The sequence below is a fragment of the Sciurus carolinensis genome, chromosome 1 (assembly GCF_902686445.1).
Source record: "Sciurus carolinensis chromosome 1, mSciCar1.2, whole genome shotgun sequence".
Classification (NCBI taxonomy): Eukaryota; Metazoa; Chordata; class Mammalia; order Rodentia; family Sciuridae; genus Sciurus; species Sciurus carolinensis.
Window position 1 is genome coordinate 11,568,094 of NC_062213.1, and position 13,828 is coordinate 11,581,921.

Sequence of the window (13,828 nt, forward strand, 5' to 3'; positions counted from 1 at the left end):
TCTTGTGAATGATCTTGCATCCCATTTTTTTTAGTGACTTGGCACATGTGTCCTGACCCATTAGTGTTATAGTCTCACACAAGCGAAGGAGGGTCTTCATTCTCAGGTGATTTAATTCTAGCCAGAGCAACAGCCAGAGCAGAGGTGCTTGATGTTTTTGTTGGTTTTAGTAGCCTCGCCTTTGTTAATTATGGATGCACTTATTTTCACTGCACCTCATGTCAAAATGGAGTCACCTGGCATATACTGGGGAAGTGCATGACATTGATAGGACTTTTGCAAACCCCTTCTACTTCTCGAGCATCCCCAAACTCCTACTATGAATTCCAGGTTATGAACTACTAGATTTGGTAGTATCTCCTCTCATTTTTGTGGCTTTCGTTTACTGTTAGTCCCTTAAAGCCCACCCTGAAATAGTCTGGGCTTTGGATATATCACTTGTAGTATCGTCCACTCAGTAGCTTACCATTTGGGGGAGAATTTAAATGGAGGACCACTTTTTTTTTCTTTTTTTGGTACAAGGATTTGAACCCAAGGGCACTCAACCATTGAGCCACATCCCCAGCCCTTTTTTGAGACAGGATCTCACTAAGTTGCTAAGGCTGGCTTTGAACTTGAGATCCTCCTGCCTCAGCCTCCCAAGCTGCTGCAATAGAGGACCACTCTAAGGAGAGAAACTCAGGAACAAAAACAGAGGGTGATAAGAACAAGAAAAGCTAAGTTAAGTAGACAATTCCAGTAGAAAAGCTCAATCTGAGAGACCCAAAACATTAAACATGAGCAATTTATCAGCAACTTAAGATATCATACATCCCTTATGTGCCTAAGTGAAAACATTCATTCTAATCTTTAAGGAACTGACTGTTTAGACAATTCTTATTTTTAAATTTTCTCTGTATTTCTGTTAGGAAAACACTTGTATCAACATATATGCAATCACATTCATATGGATTTTCATTCCTCCTATGCTGTTGACATTTCTAAAAAAAGAAATAGAAAAAAATCCTACATTTTGATATTCACAAGAAAATTGAATAATTTAGGTCCTTATACATGTTTTGTTTCGTTTTTTTTTTTTTTTTTTTTTTTTTTTTTTGGTACTAGGGGTACTTTGATTCACACCTATTCTTTGTCCCTATAAACATACCATTAAAATGTTCTGGCTTCTTTCTCCCCAACTCACAAGTCGTGTGTACAGCAGAAATCCAGCCCCTCTTCCTAGATCTTACCTATCCTGCACTAACATCACCCCTAAGTCAGCAGGGTCTGCAGATCTCTTCCACACATTACTATGGATGCAATATTTTAAAAGTAAAACTTCAGTTGACAATTTTCTTCCAATCACACAGTTTTAAAGTAGTCAAGTCTCAATAGATGTGCCAAGTCCTATTTCAGTCAATTCTGTAGAAGTTTAACAAGTTGTTTTGATCAAAATGACTCACGTACAAAATGATTCAAATACGATCACCTTTCCCCAACAAAGATTAGAGTCTTCTTTCTGAGGAATTCAAAAAATAATAAATATCACAGTCAGGAATCCAGGATTAGTGAACAGGCAGACCAGTTGAACTGAGCCAGGCAAGCTTCTCAGTTAGGACAGAATTTGTGTTAGGAATCATTTGTCTCTAGTTAACCTGGTTGGGATCTTTAAACCAGGGCTGGGAACAAAAGCCAGGATGCTGCAGATTCCTTCTCTGGGCTCTGAGCTTTCCCATCCTGAGAGCTCCATGCATTCACTTGGAGTCATGGCTGAGCCTTGGAAGTTCAGTCAAGCTGTCCACCTGCTCACCTCACATCCAATGACCCAGCAGTAGGATAAAATAAAATCAGGGGTAAGGCACTGAATGCCAAGCAAAGCACACCAGGAAAAGAGTCTGGATGGTGCTTAAATAATCCTGGACCTACACCCCAAAATCAATGAACTGCCTTCATTATCCAGCTTGTTAATACTGGTTGAAATGTGATGGTGAGGTTTGCGGAGGTCAATTGAGGAGCAGACTAATAAATTCCTCTGTGGATCAGCCAGAAATAGGTGTACCTTACCCTCACTGTTTTGTTCTCTTCATCATGAAGACATTTCAGGACACAAGGTGACTAAAGACAATCAGAGGATTTGGCAGATCTTTTAATCCAGACAATATTTGAAAATGAGTTTTGCCTAAAAGTGGTTAGTACTGATGGTCTCTGTGGCTTTGCCCTGATCTTACATGGTTCACTTATGTTTGGGGGTTGGAAACCAGGTCACAGAGGGGTGCTGCATCCTCCAGCAGCCTTTTTAGAAATGTCTGGACTATTATTTCAGCAAACACAGGAGACATTCTGACCTTGTTGCTTCGATTCCTGGAGCAGAATCAATGAGACTATTATGAAGATTACTTAAACCTCTTCCCTAGGAAGACTCCCACAGACTCCCTCTCACAATAACATCCCAGTAGACATTCCTTTGCTTTGTGTAGAAGATGGATCACATCATAAATATCCAGCAAGGAAAGAAAAAGTAAGTTGGATTCCAATCTAAAGAAGTGATCAAACAGACCATTTGGAAGTGATATTTCATTTCCTCTTCATATAGACAGGAAAATTGCAATGATCTTAACTAACATATCTTGCTCATGAGGAAAGGTCCAATTTGCTACCACCTCCATTCCCACAGAATGTAAGAAGTGTTACATTCAGGTTCTAGAAGATCCATGACGGTATTTTCGCAAGAGTCACCCACGACCATGTTTATTCAGATACCACTCTGCATCTGCTTAAGAGAAAAAGACACATCTCACATCTCTGCTTCCTGTCCTCAGATTTGAGGAAAAAATAATTGTGCCTTTTTCAGACACAACAAGCATTTTTTGTGAGGCCCTGAAAGCAATGCATTGTAGACTAGATCACCTTGAAACTTTCCAAAGAAGTGAGCTTCTTAAAAAGAATAAATAATAATTATTTAGGATGATGAGTATGTAAATTAGCTTGATTCAATTATTCCACCATATGCACATGGCATAACATCACAGTGTACCCCATAATTATGCATGAGTATAATTTGTCAAAAAGAGAACACAAAATAACTTCTTTTTCAGATAGGAGCCTTCTTTTCTGAAGGTTGGATTGGGATTTTAACAAACAGTATGGGGGAATGGCTCCAATGTGCATGGATAGGTGCTTTTCAGGCTTAGTGCTCCTCCTCTCAGACCCGGAAAGTTCCAGAAGGACTGAGAAGTAAGCTCTCTGCCTTTCCAACAATTATTAGTTTGAAATGGTGCTACAGAGGGCCCTGGAGCCCTTGACCTGGGTGTTGGAAGGGTGGCCCAGGAACCCTTAAAGTCATTGGCCCTTCTACTTCTGAGGGCAGTCTCCAGTCTGGACCTGGAAACCAGCCGTCTTTGGGGAAGAATAGTTCCTCTCGGCATAAGAGCAGGAAGCCCCACAGCCACGCCCTGAGCTTGGCAGAACTGCCATCCTCTGTAGGTTCTTCACAAATTAGCAACAAGCTGGTGCACCGGGTGGGTGTGAGGTCTCAATCACAACTACTTATGGCTAAATTTTAAGGTTGCCATGTCCACCGCATAGGGATGCTTTAAAAAAAGAAAAGAAAAGAATAAAGATTAATCCCTTTCACTAGTGATTTTAATACTCTCCTGCAAGCTGGCCCATGAAAATGCTCAAGTTGAAGGTAGTCAAGGATTTGGTTCCCAGAAAAGGCTCAAAGTTATCACTTCCCAGTGTGTGATCTCCAGTGCTTAGCAATGGTGCCTTAATAATAGGGGAGGCAGTCTCTGGATTCCACAACTCAGAATGAAACCACTCTGACATCACAGATCTGCCTTTAGAGACTCTTGCTCTTGGCAGGATCATCAAATGTGGCCTTTCTGCCTTTACCCCATGCAGATCAAATCCTCAGCATTTGATTGAGTAGTAGAAGAAAATTACTTTTTTATTTAATGTAGTTTAATAAACAGAATCTTTCTATATTTAGAGTTTACTTGGGAAAGAACAGGAAAAGTTAAAGGGACTTTTGTTGGGGAGTGGGGACAGAAACACTTGCCCTAGAGGCGATTTCCTTAGAGACAATCTTTCCTCTGTCCATTCATCTGCTCATTCTATACACCCCTCCTAAGAGCCTACCAAACATTCCAGGTGCTAGAAACTCTGTCATAGATAAGGCATGGCATCCGGCCTCAGGAAGATCAGTAGAGAGAAACAAACACTTAAGTAGGCAATTACAGCAGTCACAGTAATTATTGTGCTAAGGACCAGTGCAGGCTCAGAGGCTTCCTGAAGGAAGTGATGTCTGAATTGACTTTAAAGCAACTTTAAATGCCTGGATGCTGCAGATTCGGATGTGTGAACTACAATGAACTGGGTAATCGATTAATAATGAAGGTTGTGGGGTTGCCTAATTTCCAGTACAGGGTTGGATATCTCAGCACTGGGTCTGATAGTCCATGCAGTAGTTCACACTGGACCTGGACAAGCTAGAAAGCATTTTATGGTATGTAGAAACATGTTACTTGTGCAGCCATTGGGGAAGTTGAAGCCATTTGAAGAAAACTTAGGTCCACCTGGAGGAGATAATGAGATCTCATTCAGAGGTCACAAACTGGTCCATGGAGTGATAGTTCTGAAAAAAGGAAATCAAGAGCTTTGGGCCACTGCTTCCTGAATGGCATTCCATAGAACATAAGAATCAGTTCAAGAAAAAGAGGTATTGAGGTCAAATTTTTGGACAATGCAGTTTCAAAGTCTCATTTCTGCATAACTTAGAGTACTCTGAGATTCCCAAAAAGGTTATGAAATTTTGTTCATTCAAAAAAAAAAGTCCTGTTTTTTTGGATGGCTACAACATATTAGACACTGGCCAGGCACAGATGCAAAACATCAAGAGAAAATCCCTGTCTCAAGGAAAGGGTGGATTAGGAGGATCCAGTAATGAAATAGATACCTCTAGCACTAAAACCATAAACCAAGTCACAGTACCTACCAGGAAGCTGTTGAGGGTGGGACTGAAAGATGAGGATCCATAAGAACGAAGATAGTTTTGACACAGTACAACTGGATGTGTCCAGTCAAAATACTTTTAACCTGAAATCTTAGAGGGAAGAATTTATTTGCTATGACAAACCGATAAATGAACATCAAAATTTATGGCATCCATGAAGTGATAGGGTCTATAGGAAAAGGAAGGCTTCAGTGGGTGCAGAGATAAAAGACAAACCCTGGAGAAAAGATTTCGTGTCCTAAACCAGGTGATGAGCTTCGGAGGACCCGTGCCTTCCCAGCCCATTCAAACACAGTTCACAAAGGACCACCCAGACCTTCTGATCATAATTTCACTAGAACTCCAGACTCTCAGGCAAGACCCTCCCTAAAAATTTGGCTTCAGAAGGAATTGGGCTTTGATTTGTCTTAAGCACCTGTGAAGGAGGAAGTGACTTCTGAAGTATCTGAGGAGAGATGGCTCTTGGATAGGATGGACTAACTGCAAAACCTTTTCTGTAGAGACACTCTGTCACGAGAGGTCACCTCCCAAAACTGATATTTGTGCTACCCTATCCTGACCTCCCAAATATCAAAAGCACCAGTAAAGTACATTATTTATAACATTTATTTATAAGTATAAACACAAATTTTTATAATATTCTACTACAATCTGATCTCCTAAATATATCAAAATAAATAAATGAATATGCATTTATTATCATGTATAAATATAACATATTTATACATTGAAAATACATTTGAAAACATATTCAATTTTTTACATATATACCCATATGACATAGTCAATGTTCTCATGGCAGTTTTTCATTTCCTTTTATTTCATCCACCTGTTTTTCTTATTCTCTAGCCAATTGTTTTTGTGAATGAACTGCCTCAATGATTTGGAGTCAATTTGAAACTGGAATCATATTTGAAAGTTTAACCTGCTTTTTTGACCTAATCTCAATATGGCTTACACTGGTACTGCAAGCCTTAAAGAGAGAAAGCTCTACTCTATTAAAAATAGCTCTCTCCAGTGCTTTCTAAGTAGGCAGATTTAAGACACATCATATATTTCCTCAATGATTCCTACAAATGAATCACTGGAAAGAGATCAGCATATGAATTTCTGATGTTGGCAGTTTTATTTCACTAAGGTGAACACATGACCAAACCTTAGTCTTTACTCATGAAGAGTGAGCTATCACATAGAAGATCAAACCATAGTCACCCCCAAATCATGTGCCCTTTGCATGTGCATTCGGAGTTAAATGAAAGCACATGACTTCATGACACCCCTTCTGATTTCAGTTTGCTTGCCTTCTTGAGTTGATGCTGCTATTTCCTGTTAGCATATGTGTCCTGAATGTGTGAGGTGGGCGCTGGAGAGATTGCTGGCCAAACAGCATATATAATTGTCACATGAAATTAACAGAGCAAATGATTAGAAAAGAACATCATTGAGAACTGACTACCTTCATAAAACACTAATTATTTGCAAGTTCAAAGCTAGCTTCAGCAATGTAGCAAAGCCCTATGCAACTTAGAGAAATCCTGTCTCAAAATAAAAATAAAAATAATAATAATAATAATAATAATAAAAATAAAAAGGACTGGGGTGTGGCTCAGTGGTTAAACACCTCTGGGCTCAATCCCCCATATATATTTAAAAAATACTAGTTATTATGAGAAATAAAATTAACTCCTTGGACAAGAAGAGAGTTCTCCACCACAACATCACTGACATTTTGATGAAAGGGCCTCATCCCCAGCTAGTAACTATAACCTGGTGGGAGCGATAAAGGTAAGAGGGATAATTCCAAATTCATGCTCATTTGAAGCAACCGTGTGACGAGCCAGGAGGAACGCTGAAGAGTAGGGGTGCTCAAAAGAAGGAGATTTCTTTGGTCTTTGTCCTGTAAAAGGGGTCAGGGCAGCGGGATACTTCTCTGAATGGACAGCTGTCATAAAGCCCAGGCAACCAGGAAGCAACATCTAATCCTAGTTTACAGATGTCCTTTATAGACCCGCGTCAGCCCCCGATGATGACATGTTCAGCAGTTCACATCAGTAGGACAAAAATAAGAGCAAAGATGGGAATTATTCATTCAATTAAATATATTCAATGTGAAAGATTGTCATTTATTCTGAGATTGTATCATTCTTCCTTTCTTGAAATACTGGCCCTATTAGAGAACCGCAGTGGTGGCCATTGCTGCTGCTGCTGTAATTTAAATAAAATGATCACAAAAATATTTTATGAAACCCCTCTGCTCTGTGAAATTGCCTTAGAGCCACTGAAGACATGAGGGACTGGTAGGGTGGATAAGCCCAATTTAATTCAAAGAAGGGAAACTGTACCAAAAATAAAATTACTGCAGGCGATGGAGAGGCCTAACTATGAATTAGGGAGATATTTCATCTCGTGCTGTGAGATGCCAGCTCTAAGCACTTCCAGGAAGCATCCTAGCATCCCGGAGCCAGTAACATGCCCAGGCAAGGACAGCCTTTCCACCTCCTGTCAGGTAGAAAACTAAGTCGCCTCATTTCCCAAGCTGTGTGGATGGAATCACTGCCCAAGGAACCAATGTGGCATCCACTGAATGACCGCCAGTCCACCCTCCTCTGCTTTCTGGGATGCTGCATAATCGCATTTACTCCCAGGGGCTCAAACCCTCTGGCCCTGCGTGGATCCGGCTGTTCGATTTTCTGCAACACTGGTCCCTGCTTCCTTCTCCGCACTCGGCCCTCTCCTTGCCTCTCAGCCTGCCATACCTCCCCCTTGCATCTATCTTTTTCTCCGCAGTGGTCTCCTTGGTGCTTAGAGCTGAAATCAACTGTTTCAGTGCCCTAAGGGCATATATTTTGCTTTCTCATGTTGGCACATTCAACTCCATCCTTTATTCTGGGGCCGGAGAAGAGGGTTTCAGTAAAAATCCACTCATGCTGAGGCCTGGCTGTAGAATTCTCCAGAGACCTCAAATTTAGATCACATTGCTTATCCCCACGAAGGTTAAAAGGAAGGGCCTTACCATACCATAGGAAAATCCTTGTCCCATAGGCTGAATGACCTCAAAGACGTCAAACTCCTGACGCAGCTTTGGCCTGGGGTCAGAGGGCCTCACTTAGCTGCAAATGAGCTGAAGCCTCTTGAGCGAGTCTCCCCGAGGCTCTAGGCAAGAGGAGTTCAAGCCAGAGGATCTCCAGGGTCCCCCGTCGCCCCAGCGGCCATCTCATCTCAGCCTAACCTGCGTCCTAAACAGCCAAGCTGGGGGGCTGGCAGAGCAGCGCAATGGTGGGTGACACAGGGGGCTTTCACTTCCTCGCTCTACAGAGGAGTGCGCCTTCTACGGCCCTCCAGGAAATCTCGTGAGGGAACTGGAGGGCTTCTCTGTCCCTAGATTCCTTCAGGTCCATTTTTTGTTCAAGAATCTGCCTCAAGGTGGAGCTGGAGTGAGAACTGCACTTGGCTGGAGACAGTTGGGTGATTTTTATCATGGGCCTGCCGAATCCCCTGAGACAAGGCCCACCAGGCAAGCCTGGTGTGTCCTCATGAGCCAATGCCGGTGCTGCAGCCACCTAAGCATAGCAGTCACCAACCTCGGTGGCTGCACCCTTCCTCCCTCGAGTTGCGTGACCCTGTGACATGGTGGAAGACTAGAACCGCTTGCATTTTTTTTGCCTAAAGGAAATTATACACATATATCTATATGAATATATAGATATATCATGATCTGTGCTGGACTGAGACATATTTGTAAAGCATAAAAACTTAATAATATTTATCAAGTGTAAGGAGCAGATCCTGGCACGTTTGAGTCTCAATGTATGAATGCTTTAAAAGAAAATGCAAGCCAAGAGACCCCTCAAGTCTCTCCACAACCATGAGATGAAAGTCCACATGAAAATGTGGAATCTATTTGGTGGGAAATGGTCAATTTTGTGGGGTGTGCAGATGTTTTACCTTCTGTTCGGGGTTTTTGTTGGTCTGGTTGTTTTTGATTTTCGGTTGTTGTTGTTCTCTTTCTCTTATACCAGGGATGTGCCTGGTGAGAGAAAGGGTCATGATTAACATTTCTAAGGCAACGACTCTCCAAATGCCTGAAACACAAGAATTCAGTGCACCTACATAGAGGAAAGGGAAGTGTCCCTCTCGATGTGGAATTTTTCCGGGTTGTGTTTCTCTGAATCAAATGCTAACTGATCAAATTTTGTAGGTTTCACTGAATACAACTGCATGGAATGCTATTACTGTTTGCAATGCGACATGATCTAAAAACGTTGCATTTCTTTTTGATCCAAAGGGGACTAGCAGGTTTATTGTGTTTGCATGTGCTTCCCCCCTAGACTCTGGCTGCCCTAACAAGAAATTCAATAAATCTGCTTCCAAACCATCTTGCACAAGCTTTGCATGTCCAGTCTGGGCCTGAGGAAATTAACAAGAGAATAGAACATACCATCGACTTGCGGAGTGGCGATAAGTTGAGAAGAGAGCATATCAAGCCATTCTCACTGATGTTTAAAGACTCCAGCCTGGAGCACAAGGTAGAACTGAGTGTCCGCAGTGGCTCTTTTTCTGAAGTAAATTGTTGTAAATGTTCATGGGACTAGAAAGAGCACCCGGGCTGTGGTTTTGGTTTCTGTGTTTCTCTGTTGTTCGGTTTGGTTTGATTTGGTTTGGTATTGTCTTTTATTCTCTTTGAAAATGACAAGTAGCCTGAAGGCCCTGAAAGGAGATGCTGGTCAAATAAAAGGGCCCAGCTTTGTCCTTAAGCCCAAGATGGCTGAAACTACCAAGAGTCCTTAATTCAGTAAGCATCAAAACAGTTTCATCCCTTTGGGATGATTAAGCCAAGTGGCATTGATAGCCATTTGCCTTTGCTTTTAGGGGAACACACATTGGTTGCAACCCTGGTTACAGAATATATGAGGACTCCCCGTAACCTCATGTCAGTATCAGTGATATACACCAGCTTTCTCAACTGTAGACATATGCCATCCAATTTTTCTAGTTATCTACTGACTAAAAACTCCCCTGATCTAGGTCTAGTAGAAAGAGAGGTTGAAGATTCCACATCTTCAGGGTTGAATTCCACCTTTGCCACTTCCTTGCTATGTGACTTTTGATAAGTGAAGTAACCTCTCTGAGCATGAAATTCCAACAAGGATAATGAATTCGCTTCCCTCTCATGTCATTATAAAAGACTCCAGGTCAATGCCTTGATGAGGTGAAGTGTTCAAATATGGCAGCCATCACCATGTTGTTGGCTTTTCCCATGCTGTCCCCCACCTCAGCTCTGAACTCTTAAGGAGGATGGGAAGACAGGGTGCTGCGTTGCTGAACTGGGCTGTGCCTTTGCACTGATGAAATCTGACAGACCTTCCCTGACTGAGCACAGGAGGTGTTTGGCATCTGCAGGAGCCTCCGGCAAGAACAGCAGGGAGTTTGCAAGCAAATTTTGGGAGTTTGATCCAACACTCCGTAAAGCTCCAGTGAGCAATTCTTTTGTGAGTTTGCTCAGCTGCCTTCGAGATTCTGCTTCCCTGGGTTTGGGGAATTCACACTTCTCTGCACATTCAGTCTTCCCAGTGAGTTTCTCTGATAACAACCTACAGATTGCAAACTACAAAATTAACACCTTTGCCTACAATTCCCAATTCAAAATACATTGTGTCTATTACTAACCAAACAGAAGGAGAAGAAACATTTTGCCTCTCTCCATGCCCCCCCCCAAAATAGCAGGTGTGCTTTTCTTATTCATAATATAATTAATTAAGGGTCAAGATCCAAACTAAATGCATTTTCTCTCCTGATTAATACATTGAAGGAACTAGAACAATGAGCAGGGTGGTTTTACAAAGAATCTTCTCAATTAACCATATAGACACTTGTGTCCAAAGAAAGCTACACAAAACAATTTTTTTCATTCTTGCTAAGGATGTATTTACATCACTAATAACTAATTACTGCAGACTATAGGTTTTAGTGTCTTTTATTTAATAGCGTCCTCATCTCATCTGCAGCTGCCTGATGCTGGACAAAGAATGGACCTGCAGGAGTCACAGTGTATTTGGGGTTGATCCTGTGATGGGAAGGATCTTCAGGAGAGTCAGGGAGCAGCAGCCTGAACAGTCATGGGATCTGTCCAGTGATGGTCCAACCATATACCTCCTGGCATGTGCTCTGTGCTGCATAGGTTCCCCATGGCAAGGGCATGGGCGCATCAGAAAACATTCACTCCCCTTGTGTCACAGAGACTGTCCTTATTGACTTGCTGTGAGACTCTTTCTATGGACTAGGTTACTGCTGAGCAGAGAACACAGAACAAATAATATCTATTGAGTATATACCAACTGCAAGGCACTCTTTCTAAGTTATTTGCACAAATTGATGAAAAGAACAGAATACAGTAGATACTATTATGAGCCTTACCTTACACTTGATGAAAGGAGACAGACAGCAGTAACTACAACACCTACCTAAAGTCAAACTGTCAGTAGGGTACTAGAAGCTGAGTCCACTCTCACAGCAGAGTCAGTACTCCTGTCCCTTTCACTGCCTTCCCTGCAGCCCCCAGGACTAGTCCTCCCTGGCTCTTGAATGGGGAAATACAATATTCTCTATCTTCTTTCTTTTGAAACTTTGGAAGGATTGAGAGAGAAGGGGCTGAGGGAGAGGTTAAATAGAAAGGTCCTAAAGCTTTAGCAAAGGCAAGATTCTCCACCCAGAGATTCAAGAATCAGAGACTAGGACCACTGTGTAGGCTCTTTGTGGGACTGTGTATATCGGCTTAGTGCACCCTCAGAGGATCATTACTGTGACACTTAGAAAGAGAGAACTGAGTCTTCAAGTTAGCAGAGGTCATGGAGACCAAAATCCAGTTACTGACTCCAAGGTGCCATCAGCTGACAGATGCTCCATTTTCTTTGCAGCACTCAGAGAAATCACACAACATGAGGAGGCTAAGAGAAAACATGAGCATGCACTCGCGCGCGCGCGCGCGCGCACACACACACACACACACACACACACACACACACACACACATTCAACTGGGCTTACACCCTCAGGGTAACCATGAACAGGAAAAAAAAAACCACCCAGGAGACAGTGCAGCGAGAACCCACGTGTGTACATCCCAGTGCTGATTAGATGAAGAGAAAGAGCTCGCCGAGATTTAAACTCCAACGGCATCTGCATAGGTTTGCTGCCCAAGTTCACGCTCTGAATGCCGTCTAAAAAAAGCCTCAGACAGAGAATCCAATTGAAAGTGGTACCAGCTGATATTGCCACCTGGTGGCCAGCAGAAGCAAGGTTTTAAGATTCCACTGAGGAAGATGTTTAACTGTGTATTTTATCCAAAGTATCACATTTTAATTATCAATGTGCATACAGAATTTATGACTCCAAAACATCTTTTCTTCCCACTTCCCTACTCTGGTTCTTGGGAACAAGTTTGGACCCTAAAAGCATATTTTCTAAAAAGGAAAATGGAAATGATTGTACTCTTGCAGTTTTTGTGGGAAGGAAAGTCTTCATTCTGCTTGAATGATCGGAAGATCCATGCATAAGGGAACTTGTTTGCACCTATACCTTTATGAGTGAATTAGAGAACTCAAAACTCTGCTGAAATGTAGAGAAATAGCATCAGACGTTGCTCAGTCGTGGACCAACAGTGTCACATGAGTGGGAGTTTTGTAAGAAAATGAACAAAGACATAGGTTAAGATGGAAGGAGAGTGCCTCACTTCATGTGGCTGGTCTCCGGATATTTCTTGCAAACAGTTAAAAGACACAGGTTGATTTTGATCTTTTCAGTGAGTTTCAGAAGACCAAAACTCTGCTCATACTCTGTTGCAGGATTGGAGGAGGCTCACTCCTCATGCCCCCTCCCCACACCCAGAAACTATATTTAGGTTCAGCTTCAGAAAAGCATGCCCATGATGCTCATGGTTTAACCAAGTCTGGACAATATATTTTACATTGTCCTTTCTCTAGTTTCCTCAACTGTGAAATCAGAACATTGGACAGCTCTTCACATCTTCCAGCAACCACTGCCAATCTATGATTTCTTATGACCATGGTGAGCCTATATTGCTGCTATGCCTGGAACCATCAGGGTTTACCCTTACTTTCCCAATGCCATAATTAGTAGCATCTCATTTTCCTTCCAAATTCACCCAGGGCTGAAAACAGTGGTGCATGCCTGTAATCTCAGCTACTTGGGAGACTGAGGCAGGGGGATAGCAAGTTCAAGACCAGCCGCAGCAATATAGCAAAACCCTGTCTCAAAATAAAAAATAAAATTGGCTGGACATGTAGCTCAGTGTAAAGCATCTCTGGGTTCAATCCCTACTTCAAAAATAATAAGAAGAATTTTTAAATTAAAAAAAAACTCACCCAGGATAGATGTCAAGTGGCAAATCATGGGATCCATGCCTTTGACCTGGCCAGGTTCACTTCCCAGTAACTTCATGAGGACTTTCTGGCAGACTCCTGGATGGGATAAAAGGGTTAATCCACTCACCAAAGCACCCTTCGTCCATCCCAAATTTCACAGACAAAGTCTCTGCCTTTCTTTAGTGAGGATGTATATTTCCCAAGCAGGCTTACAGATCTCAGGGGCAAGCAAATATTGAAACTAGAGTGATTAGATGTAGAAAACAGTATGTTTGTCAAATGTTAACAACCATATTTTTTCTGTTAAAAGGGTGCATTTTCACTTACAAAAGTTTCTACCAAGCACATAAGGCAAAAAGAAGAAAATGAAATCTCTTTTTATCTTTTAATCCAGGATAACCACTGCTAGCATTTGGGCAGCTGTCATGTTCATCTTACATGAGTGTGCATCTGT

The 13,828-nt window shown here is 42.0% G+C and overlaps 1 protein-coding gene across 4 annotated transcripts in view; it reads left to right on the forward strand.

The window, feature by feature from the left end:
* The window catches only part of Adcy8 (adenylate cyclase 8), a 231,096-nt gene that overhangs the window by 138,373 nt on the left and 78,895 nt on the right, over positions 1–13,828 (forward strand). For 3 of the 4 annotated variants that reach the window (XM_047525869.1, XM_047525870.1, XM_047525872.1), the window contains one exon: positions 9,322–9,519. The exons of the other annotated variant lie outside the window; for it this stretch is intronic. In XM_047525869.1, the coding sequence (XP_047381825.1) occupies positions 9,322–9,519 (198 nt within the window). The remainder of the gene's footprint in view (positions 1–9,321; positions 9,520–13,828) is intronic. 4 annotated transcript variants of the gene reach the window in all.